This window comes from Neopelma chrysocephalum, unplaced genomic scaffold, assembly GCF_003984885.1.
Source record: "Neopelma chrysocephalum unplaced genomic scaffold, ASM398488v2 Primary Assembly neopelma1_23, whole genome shotgun sequence".
Classification (NCBI taxonomy): Eukaryota; Metazoa; Chordata; class Aves; order Passeriformes; family Pipridae; genus Neopelma; species Neopelma chrysocephalum.
This window is the reverse complement of record NW_020897691.1, coordinates 30,171,412-30,183,752: the sequence shown is the minus strand read 5'-3', so window position 1 is coordinate 30,183,752 and position 12,341 is coordinate 30,171,412. Positions and strand designations below refer to the sequence as shown.

The following is a 12,341-nucleotide window of genomic DNA, read 5'->3' as shown; positions in this document are numbered from 1 at the left end:
AACTAAAACAAAGACATGGGGTTACAAGATGTCTCAATTGTGGTTAAAGAAGAAGTGTCTGTTCACACTTTTACCTGTGCATAAATTAAGCATAAACTTACATGTTTTTTGACTCCAGACTTATTGATGAAGTCGAGTCCACACCAGCTACAGGAGTAGATACTCTTTCTGAAAGCAAATTTGTCTGTAAAACAAAAAATAAATAAGTACCTCCTTACTGTTTATTTACACTATTTTTAAACTCCAGATCTTGCTAATTCTCTTGTTATATATTAAAGAAAAAAATAACAGTGATCAGGTTTTAGTTTAGTCTTTGGCACAGAATACACTATTCCACTACATTTTTTATTCCAGACAAGCTTATTTTTTCCTTCTTCCTTGGGTAGAAACAATTTTAAAGCTAGTACATTTTTAAAATTTTTATTAGAATTCCTAAATAAAACCTCTTTACTTCCCACCTGGAGATTCCCAAAGCAAAAACTGGTATTTAAAAGAAAAAAAAAATCGAACACAACTTCTTACTCCATTTCTGTCACAGGTAATGGAAATAACAGTCTCTGGAGTCAACAATGCAACATCAAATTTATTGATTAATTCTGCCACTTTTTATTTATTTAAAAATTATATAAATTTATCTATATTGGTATGGAGATAGAGCTACAGACATAAATATATATGCATATTTTTATATTTGATAGATTTTATAGTTTAAATAATATGTGAAAATACCTGGTGTGAAAGACGTATATTTAAAATTAATTATTTAAGTTGTTTTATGTTTCTAGGTATAAAAAGCAAATTGCACAATTCAAATGAAAGTTAGCAGTCCTTAATTTACTCTCTTATAAATATGACATATCAAATCCACAAAAGATTCCTCTATTAAACTAGTCAATGTACTAGATCTGTTGCTCCCCTTTTATTGTCATCTGTATAAATTCTGTCCCAGAATTTCATCAGGATCTGCCAAGAAAAGAATTGTTTCTCTGTCAGTCTTAAAACTTCAAGAGACATGTAAAAGAAAAGAAAACAAATTACCAGTCTAGCCATTTAAAAACTGACACTACTGCTTGGAAAGAGTCCATCAAAGTCCACCATTTTTGCTACCCTATAAATGGCAGAATATTTTATAAACTGTAGGTGTTTTAAAATTGAACAATGACAGAAAATAACTTAAAAAGTAATAGCATGATGGAGTTGCAAATGGAACTTTCCTGTACTATCTTGTTGATTCCTGAAGTCCTGACTATGTTGATACTTCAGTCTCAATTTGACCACCAAAGTGATGGATAGAAATGGCATTTTGTCAATTAAATGTTTCTTTTTTTTAATTCAACACATTCAGTCTACATATCTTGTATGTGTCAAGACAATTCCTCTAAATAATGTTCTATACCATAATAAAGGATTTTAATGTGCAAAAAAGTCTTTTGTACATGTGTGAATGTGTTTTAGAGCAAATAACTGGAAATGCCCATCAAAAGCTTTTAACAGTCTGCTCAAGATAAACATTAAATAGAGCAACAGTTTAGTTCAAAAGACTGACTAGTTACACAATAGGAAAGCAGAAAAAGATGAACAGATTGATGAAGTATGTAAATTATAGCATGATTCAAGTGAACTGAATTCCTTAATTCAAGGAAAAAACCTCCAGCTTTCAATGTAAGGAAGAATACAAGTTTCAAAACCAATATTCTTTGATGAAAAACATAGTTTACTGCGATATAATTACGATTCTAATTAATAATATATTTATTTGCAATAAAAATGTATGCCTTTGTGACAATATTCATATTTGAAGCAGTGAGAAATACCCACAAGCTGGTGATTTAAGTCTCTTCTATTTATGTTCTATCTTTCTGATATTTTCTGCCTCAGTTTACACTGTGATCGTATTTTTTAAATGTCTAATCATAATAAAAACATACAACATTTGACAGTAAAAATAGCTGTTCCATTCTCTTTACCTTGCATTCATTTTCCCTCCTGTTTCCTTGCCTCCAGAAAAAAAAAAACCTAGTCTTTTAGCCAATTCTTTGTCCCAGCCTGGTCTGATCCTTCTCTAAGAAAATACTTTACAAAGGACATGGTTCCATTTTTCAGTATGAACAATGCAGTGGTCTTCCACTAAGAGTCTTAATACCTATAGTTTAAATACGCTTTCAGTTTAGCTGGAAGCCAAAGCTGAAGATTTGTTTGCTACTTTTACCTAAATGATGCCAGTTTTATTTTAATGACTCAAACATTTTTATTAAATTTGCTTCACTGTGAACTTTTTGAAAACTGCATTTGAAGGAATTGCTGTCATTTCTTCATCTAAAGTAAACTTTTATAATACATAAGAATTTTCACACTGCATATGACTATCAGAACAACAAAACCAGAAAATGAATAAGGCAGAGATCCATATACCTTGTTCAGTAAATTCATAACTGAACTGAAGATGATATGGGGACTGAAGCACCTCTCTTATGAGAAAAGGCTGACGGAGTTGGGCCTGTTCAGCCTCAAGAAGAGGCTGTACCTAAGTATCTGAAGGGAGGGTGCCAAGAGGATGGAACCAGGCTCTTCTCAGTGGTGCCAAGCAATAGGACAAGAGGCAACGGGCAGAAACTGATGTACAGAAGTTCCACCTGAATATGAGGACGAACTTCTTTACTGTGCAGGTGACCATGCACTGGAACAGAGACCAGAGTGGTTGTGGAATTTCCCTCACTATTCAAGAACTGTCTGGACGGAATCCTGTGTCATAGGATGACCCTGCTTGACCAGGAAGGGTGACAAGATAACCCACTGTGGTCCCTTCCAACATTACCCATTCTGTGATTCTGTGATAACAGAAAGCAGAATACACAGAACTGTTCGATCCAAGTTCTTTCTTGCCTGCAGAAAAAGCACTGGACTAGCAATCAAACCGAAGTTGAAAGACAGAGTCTACACTTCATAAGATATCCATACACAGATAAGACAAGAACTCCTGCCTGGTACTTCGCATTATGGTCTCTTTTGAGGATAATTCTACGGCACCTAACTGTTTAAATCAAATATTTGGAATCTACATTTTCTGGTCCATCATTCTCACTGTAACCAACTAGTTTACCAAAAATTAGTAAGAGCATATCTCAGTACTCTTTCCTTTCAAAATATCCTAAACCAAGAGTGACAACAAGATCTCTGGTGGACAGCGGTTATCATGACATCAAGTGACCTCAAGCACCAAGCACAATGAATGACAGGTCTACTGATGCATCTTTAGAATTCCTCTTTTAATCTTAAGACATAGAAGTCTCAAATCAAGCTTCTGTTAGGTTTACATACAGAAGGAAAATTTGAAAAGTAGAACTTAATTTTTATATTTTCAAGCGCTATCTCACTACTTAAATATACTCAACCTGAAGCAAAGAACAACTATTACACAAGTTGGACCTCTTACAGTAAGATTTTTTCTAGTTTCCCCAATCCAAAAGCAAGATTTACCTTTCTCCAGGCCTCTGCAATAGATTCATGCAAGCCATAAGGAATTAACATCTCCAGGCCTTCACAAGTTCTGTACATTTGACGACATATAAAAATGAAAGCTCCTTTAACAACTGGCAAAAGCTCGGATCCAGATAAAAGAGAGAGGTCATCATGAAGAAGTTTCTTTGTGAACTGAACAATTACATGAGCAGCTGTAGGACTAGAAATAAAATAACACATTTAAAATGTTGTTTTGTAGTATTCAATAAGCCTTGAAGCAAATCCTCTGACTAAACTACTTTAAATTTTTCTACAGCAAAAGAAAATACAGAAAGAGACTAAGACAAACTATAACTTGCTACACCAGTCAGAAGAAATGTACAGCAAGTGATTTTACTTTGGGTAATAGGTCTACGCAATGCAAAAATACATCCATTGTCTTCCATCCAGCCCACATGACCATGAACTACACAGACTCTGTGTTTAGAGGAGTCCAATTCTGAAGAGTAACCAGACAATCATTTTTCCTTCTGCTTAATCAGTGTTAAGTATATCACTACAAGATAAAATTTGTCCTTCTTCTTACTTTTTCCTATCCAAGATGTCCTTCTCAAGTATTCTACATTTGTAATGACAAGGACAATTCTTTCTCCAAAATACTATCTTACTACCACCCCCTCAAAAACATAATTCTGAGACTTCTCCACTTAGAAGACATACAGTCCAAACATTTTCAGGACCTGTAGCTTAGCTATTTTCAAAGGCTCATCCCAATTTTATTGCCGTTTCAAGTTTTAGCATCAGCCATCAATATACAACCCAGAGGATCACACTGATCCTAAATGAGGCACAACGTTACACATGTGAGCTTCTTATAAAGGATCTGTCTCTTGTAGCTACAGTCTCTACTAGCTATATTGAGATGTGAATGCTACATTAAATCTACTCTTTCAATAAATTTGGTTTATTTTAATATTTATTTTAAAATCAAAGAAAAATGGCAAAGAGAGGCCATTGGTCTGAACAGTAGCACCACGAATTTACTGGAATTACATTCAGAGAAAGTTAAGTTCTCACATGAATTAGAAAAATAAGTAAAACATGGAAATCTTCCTTATTATAAGTATTTCTTTATAATGTCATTTCATCCAGTTCTACACATAAATACCCTCACAATACATTCTCCAAAACACTTAGAACTTTACTTCATAATCAGATACTTTACTCCAAACATAAGCAAAATGTATCACATTATAGATAAATGAAAGAAGAGAAAATGAGTCTATAAGAATAATGTAATTCATAGAAGTGCTCACTAACGCCATTCATTAATGCACTCTTACCTATCTTTGGAATTTTTTTCATTTTCTCCATACAGGAGAAGAGAAAGACCATCTTCTGAAGCAGTAATCCTTGCCAAAATATCAGCTACATCAAACAAAGTGGCTTCCAGACAATTTATACACACCTATTTGAAAGAGAGAAAAAAGGAAGTTTTAATTTTAATGGTTTCGTGAAAGCCATTTTTTCAAGTCTGTCTTAGGTATCTGAAGGTCACCTTTCTGATGATTTCTTAATGGCTTAAACATAGTAAGTAAACAGCCTATGTTCAAATGCCATCCCATAGAAATCTGCATCCCAAATGCCACTTTTAATTATTTTAGCAGAAGTTCAATGACTGCACAGATACAAAGAACAGGCATTTCTAAACTTTTTCTCCCTTCCCACCATGAATGTGGAAAGGCCCTTGATATGTCATTTAAAGGTGTAAGAACAACAATGAAATCAAGGTGAGAAACATGCTAACTCCCTCCTTGATGCATTGGCAACTCTTTGGCTAGACATGGAATTCCAGTTGCCAAAAAGATCTTCCACATCCACCTCACTTGAGGAAAACCTTCTCACTGAGGTAAAGAAATAGACCTCTACCAATTTCTTATTCACTTCACAGCACTGTATAACAAACAATTATGCAGTAATCAAGCAGATTTGAACATTTAACACTGGTATTCAGACTAATTGGTATGGTTATCATGACTAATGAATATACTGCCCAAATTAATGTTAAATTTGCCATTGCTTATTAATAAGTGATGTCAATACTCCATTGGTACACAAGCAGAATTGGGTGCTCCATGAAGAATCTGTCAGGAAGCTCTGCAAGGGACTAGAAGCCAGGAGCTGGACATGGTAAGAAGGCAGGCAAAGGCATTGTTTGCCATCAGATGGGCAGGCAGTCCCACAATACCCAAGCAAGGTCCAGCGATAGTAACCTGGTCCACCTACCAGTTCAGATTCCCTGTACAGTGATGGGGGAGATCCAAGGTTAAGCCACGAAAACAAGCTGGTGAGTTGGAGTCAGCTCCAGACACAGTGACCAGGATCAAACATAGCCCAGTGATCACCATGCAACTGGATTTATAGTGAAAAGGTAAGACTGAGGTGAAGTAAACCATGTCTGAAGGTCAAGGTTCAGACCAATGGGACAGTGGGTTTCACTGCTGCTACAACACAGTACAGGCAGGGAATGAGAACAGGATAGAGATGTGCGAAGGGCCTGAAAGTAGCTGTAATTCTGCACAACTTAATGCAGCGTCCTAAAGGTGCTGGGCAAAACTGTTTCTGTCCATATGCCTCAGTAACACAGTCAAGATCCCTTCTCACCCAGGGACTGTACAAAAATTCCTAGCATTTATGCATAAACATGCTAAAAAAGGAGGAGGACAGTTTGCAAAAGTGAGAAGTCCCATGCGGCAGCTTTCCCCTATCAACACCCAGGACAATAGCGTGAAGTCAACAGTGAGATGAATTTTAGGCAATAGAGAGTTAGGTGGGACTATTGTTTCCAGCAACACTTGTTAAATATCTAGTATGTCAGAATAGGCAATAATGCACAACTCTGCCAAAGTTAAAGTCCACTGCTTAAATCTTTTCCACTCTTCTGTTAATCATGAATGACAGCTGGACTCACAAGAGAAATTATTTTAAAATACCATTCAATCCAGCTCCTACTTCTTCTCTTACAGGTAGCTTTATATTTTATATAGTGCACAGAAGAAAAATAAATAGCCTTCCTACCTTAAAATCTAAGGAATGTACTATTAATCCTGGTAGGTTAAGGCAACCCAAGAGAAAAATACAATTTTGGCTTGTTCTTTTCAGTTCAAATTTTCAATGACAGACAGTTAAAAATCTCCCTGACCTTTTATTTTCAGGTTGCTGGGTATAATTCTTCAGGACCCTAAGAAAAGAACATATTGGGCTGTCACTGTTCCTTCAAGTCTGTTACTATTTTACTTTCTCCGTGAAACACCAAAAAAATCTGTATATAAATTAAAAAAAACCCACCAAAACTATTATATGTTTTTATTTAAAATGTGAATGCAATCTTCTGCACCAGGTATGCTTCAGCAGCAACTCAGAGGTTGCAGAGTCCAAAAGGTCTCTGCTGCCCACAATCTGATCCTTCTGACAACTCCTGCTCACTGAGTTTCTCCTCCCCTCTCTCCTACAGATACACAATACAACTCTGCTTAAAAGGCAAGTAAGGCTTGCACTTATCCAAGTGAACTCAGAGCTCAAATGTAAAATAACAGCACTGTGGTTGCTCATTAGGCCCACCATACAACCAAGGAGCCCCACATGCAAGTCCAGAGCTACCCACTCTCCAACTCCAGCTGAAGAAAGAAGCGTGCATGGCTTTAGCCTTCCCTTTGAGACAGGCATGGTCCAGAACTAGGATTACTGGGTGTCTAAGAATTGCCAATGGCTTTGCTGGGAAACAAAACCAGTTCAAATTCTCGTAAAAGAGAAAGAGGGCAATTCTCTCTTTTTTTATATTTTTTAGCTATTGGTTTGCCAGATGCAATACTAACAATTTGCACTTTCACTAGAAAAAATATGACTTGTTCCAGATTCACAACACATACACAGCCTCCTGCAGCTACAATGCATTAAATATTCCTGGACATGAGCTGTTTTTTTATCAGATCAGTTACAAAGTCATAGGAGGGCTTACAATTTGTTAAGAGTTCAGCTACTTATGAGAGATAGCTGAGTACAGCAGAAACAACGAAAAAAAAAAAGGGAAGATGTTAATTGTTGAGATAATTTATTTTTAACTACTAATGTATAATAAAGAAGATAGAGAGTTGTATACACTTTAGAATATCATGTGACCACAAAGACTGCCTGGGGTATTACACAGGCCTCCATGACAGCAAATCAATGAAGTATTGCCTTAGTACTGTTTTCAGATTTAGCTATCAATGTTCAAAGCACGTGCAGGCTTGGTCATTTTTTGTACTTAAAAAAAATCTCCACTACATTTTTGCTATGTACAGTAAAAACTACACAACATTATGTGTTAGTCTTGCAAAAGCATCCATAGTTAGCCTTATATAAAATGTATAAGTAATGCTACTGTATTCAGTACAGAAGAGTCCACAGAAGAGTTAAGTTATTGGCATGATCAAGTTTTTACAGGACTATAGTTTTAAGATTTAGAGAAATACATACTTTAAAATATGTACTTGTAACTGGTTATTTACGCTTTTGAAAGAGCACCGGAATATTTCTATATAGGTAAAAATATTTTCAGGATTTAATATGAAGAATCTGTTCTGGAAAATAAACTGTACTGAAAAAGTCAGCAGAAGGATATTGACAAAATTCAACTTTAAGAACCTAGATGAGATATTTAAGTTCAGGACCCAAACTGAGTTTTAGGATGTAAATTCAAAACTTCTCAGCCAATAATTTCTGTCAAAGTCTCATGTAAGATAGCTCAGGCTCCTCCATGGGCATTTCAGACCCACAGCCTGTCTTGAGACTTACAGTCACCTAGATCAATTAAATCATCTCAGTCAAAACAAAAGCAACAGGACAGACTGAGACTATAACTAGATTTTCAACCACCTAGAGACAGACAATGTTTCCCAATATGTTTATAATTCTTACAGAAGAGTTTAAAAAAAAAGAACAGAAAAAACCCCTCTTCCTTTTATCAATTCAGAAAATAGTAGTTTCCCATAAAGAATTATATATTTTACATATAATACTTATTGAGAACACTTAACTTCAAATTGCCAACTGAATTTAAAAATAAAAATAGGTTGCCTTTCAAATAGCTGGTAAAGCAAATTTCATCCAAGAAATATTACAAATGACAGAAGAAAAACCAAAACCAATAAAAAAAATTAAGCAATATTTTTGTATAGTCTCACTACAGTATAATTTTTGGTACCATTCACAAGACTTGAAGAAAACCAAGTTTGTCAGATCAATCATAATGACAGCTTAAGTTAGTTAATGCATACTACAATAGCTAATGTAGAAAATATCACAGAAGCTACCATACCATGTGAGTAAATAAATCTACACAGAAAAATGACAATATTCTATACATGTAAAAATTTCCTGGAAGATTACTACAAACCTCTGTGTCACTCAGCAAACTTTGAACAGGATGAAGTAGGGCATCTATCACTGCATCTGTATATAAACATTCAGCCACACATCCTGTTTGATCACAAAAAACCTGAAGAATCTCCATAACAAGACCTTCTGGAGAATAACTGTCTGGTGAACACAAGAAATATTTATTTATATTTTAACTTACATAAATATCTATATGGTTTATGTAGTTGCTTCTGAACTACAATTTCATTAAGCACTGATTTAACACAGAGGGAGGAAGGAAGGGTAAGGAAGGAAAGGAAAAGAAAAATATGTACAAATAACAGACACAAAAATTGCAAAATAAGTTATCCCATGCCTCATTATAATTACATATATTAGCATATAATGAAAAAAAAGCATTTACCTGTATGTGCTGTCAAAGCTGTCTTTGGGTAACTTGGAGAGTAATAAATAAGCTGAGTAAATAATACCAACATATCGGTTATGGATACACTATCTATTAAAAAAAAAACAAATCATAGGAAATTAATCTGAAAATTAAAGTATTACTTTAATTTTCCAACTAAAATGGATTTTGTAAAGAACGTTTTGCTGTATTGAGGAAATCAACTATGTACAAGTAATAAAGTAAAGGACATGCATGTCCCTGGGACTCCATCAAGTATTTCATGATCAACTTACAAGCCTTGATCTCGACTCTCAGTTTAGCCAATTGAAATTTTACAATGTCTTTCACTGAAACAAATGTGAGCCAATATTTGAGAATGGTCAGTATAGGTGGCCGTAGAAAAAAAGCATTATCTTACTCTTAGATTAGCTGAAACAACTGGAAAAAAGACAGGCTGACAGACAACTCCTCCTCAGGTCTGAAACAAACCCAACAAATGTAGCTAAATGCAAGTTGGGAACTATTGTTCCAAGTTTAATCTAATAATGCTAATAAATCAGACAACTTGTGAGTAAATAGTTGCTATCTATGAAGTTGAGGACACTATTAAGAAGACAAGTAGCAAGACTGTTACATTTGTAGGGGAGAGAAAAGCAGCAACCACCATCCATGGATCCCTGCTTCAATGGTGTTATACAGATAATCCATAAACGATAAAAGCACTATATGAGTAGATGTTTCTTATAACTGCTCTACACTGGATCTATCAAGTTCTGATCCTCAAACCAGAGGGACAAAAGGGAAGGCTCAGAATTAGTATCCAGTAAAGTTTTGAATTCTACACTGAAGTAATAGAGATACTAAAGTAATGGAATACTACAGGTGCCCTCACATACTTGCACAATGTATCACTCTATGTAGACTTTCTGGATGTATGAGGGCTCTTCCATCTCATATCTTCTGTCCTTATTAACACCTCTGCTCCATGGGTACCAAACTATTCTTCTACCTTTATTTTATCTTAATTAATAGGTTAAACTCAGAGCACTTGTTTTCAATTTGTAATTAGCTTGAAATACTGATTTTGTTTGACACATGAAAAACAGTTTTGGTCCCTGGACATGTCTCTCTTCCAACCAATTACATCAACTGGTTTGACAGAAATATTATGCACACTTACACACTGATCCAACTGTCCTTCAACATGAAATTAATATATTAAATATTTAATATAAATTTTAATATATTAATATATTAAATACATAAATGATCTACTCAACCATATCCATCAAAGATTAAAAAACTATGTAGGTGCTCAAAATTACCTATACCATCTTTATGAAAGTTTCCAGGCACAAAATTGAACAGAATGTTGTTCTACAATGTCCACAACATTGGAATGAAAACATATATCAAGTATGGATAAAGTGTTTCTCAACAGGTTCCATTTTCCTCAACCCTCCCCTTACCTTTTTTATTTTTCAGCTGTACTGGAAAGAGATTCTGGCCTTCCTTATAGATCAACAATCTTCCTAAGAGGCACAGTGAATGAACAAAATAGATGTACTGCAATTCTTGTCCAGTGTAAGAAAAATTCTGCTTATCACCTTTAACAATAAAGCAAAAAAATTAGAAATTTACTCTTTCAGTTTCCTTTACAGCACCTAGCTACTACCTGCAACACAGGTGGATCATTTCGTATATAAAGACAGCTTAAGTAACTAACCACTGCTACTACCGTCCTCTCAAAAGACAGTCATACAAGATTTTGGGAAGAAAAACAATGGACGCAATGTCTTCCTCTCGAGGGAGCATGCTCAAAGACAAGAATGTGGATATATATGCATATTATGCAATACATGCAAAGATACTCACTGTAGTGCTGCTGGAAGAAGCCGCTGACTTTGGAACTTTTATTAACTTCTGCCTTGCAAAATTCAAAATAATCAAGACATTGCTGGACAGCTGCATTAATCTGTGGAATAAAGCACAAAATAATAAACTACTTGATATTTTACAATAAACTCATTCCCTCTTTATGCAAGTACTGTCCTTTAACACAAGAACTTAAATATCCACTTCAATGACCTCATATTTTGGTGCTTTGTATGGATTAGCCAACAGGAGGTAAAGTTTTAAAGGGTATTAAAATACACTAACATTATTATTATCATCACATGACAAGCATTAAGACAATCTATGAAAAAGAATACAGAGAATACGCAAGTGGTTTGAGAAGCCAACAGCAATCTGTGATTTCCATATTGTCATTACTATGGAAGATTTTCATTTTCCACAGAGAAAAACTCTGTCTTGAATACACTTGCTAAACTGTAAGTTTGGTTGCTGGGTGCTGACAGTGATATTACTTCTCTTTGCAGAAGTGGTGTATCATTATCATACCATTATAATCTAATCAAGTTATATAAAAGTTTAAAAATTATAAGCATGGTTTTAGCAAGGAAACACAAAGCATATTGTTCTAGTTTCAGCTGGCATTAAGTTCATTTCTTCTGTTTTCTTATGATCTGAGAAGGACACTTAAATTTATTACAGTGTCCAGCTGTCAAGATTTATTCACAAGTGTAAGTAAAATATACAGACAAGCACAATAAGAAAAAACCCCAAACTTAATCAGATGTTTACCCTGTGCTTACATATTAGATTAGACTACTCTGCTCATGGACTTTCTATTATAAACTCTTTGTTGCATGGAACGTGCTTTATTCTATGCTCTGTTCTATGTATACTGACAAACAAAATAAAGGTCTTTTATAGTTGTCTGTATCCTTTTCTCCCATCTTAAGGTTTTATCAGTCCCATATGTTTTACATTATATTTGTATTACAAGATTTTACAAAAAATAGGTAAAGTCCTTTCTATATGAACGGATCTCGTATCCATATTTGTCTTATTGAAAAAAAAGTCATTTCCATCCCAGTGTAGAGATCTGCCCATACAAAATATTTCACAGGATTAACATCTATATTACTGAATATATTTTCCCAGCTTGATTTATCTTGCTGACATTTTGAATCCTTAGTGCTTCATATCACAACTCAAAGAACACAAT

At 34.7% G+C, this 12,341-nt stretch overlaps 1 protein-coding gene across 10 annotated transcripts in view; it reads right to left on the bottom strand.

The window, feature by feature from the left end:
• TBC1D32 (TBC1 domain family member 32) overlaps nt 1-12,341 on the bottom strand; it is an 85,558-nt gene that overhangs the window by 61,079 nt on the left and 12,138 nt on the right. For all 10 annotated transcript variants that reach the window (XM_027692292.1, XM_027692296.1, XM_027692274.1 and 7 more), the window contains 7 exons: nt 11,144-11,243; nt 10,738-10,875; nt 9,284-9,376; nt 8,897-9,039; nt 4,803-4,927; nt 3,478-3,679; nt 102-184 (listed from right to left, as the gene is read on the bottom strand). In XM_027692292.1, coding sequence (XP_027548093.1) covers nt 102-184; nt 3,478-3,679; nt 4,803-4,927; nt 8,897-9,039; nt 9,284-9,376; nt 10,738-10,875; nt 11,144-11,243 — 884 coding nt within the window. The remainder of the gene's footprint in view (nt 1-101; nt 185-3,477; nt 3,680-4,802; nt 4,928-8,896; nt 9,040-9,283; nt 9,377-10,737; nt 10,876-11,143; nt 11,244-12,341) is intronic.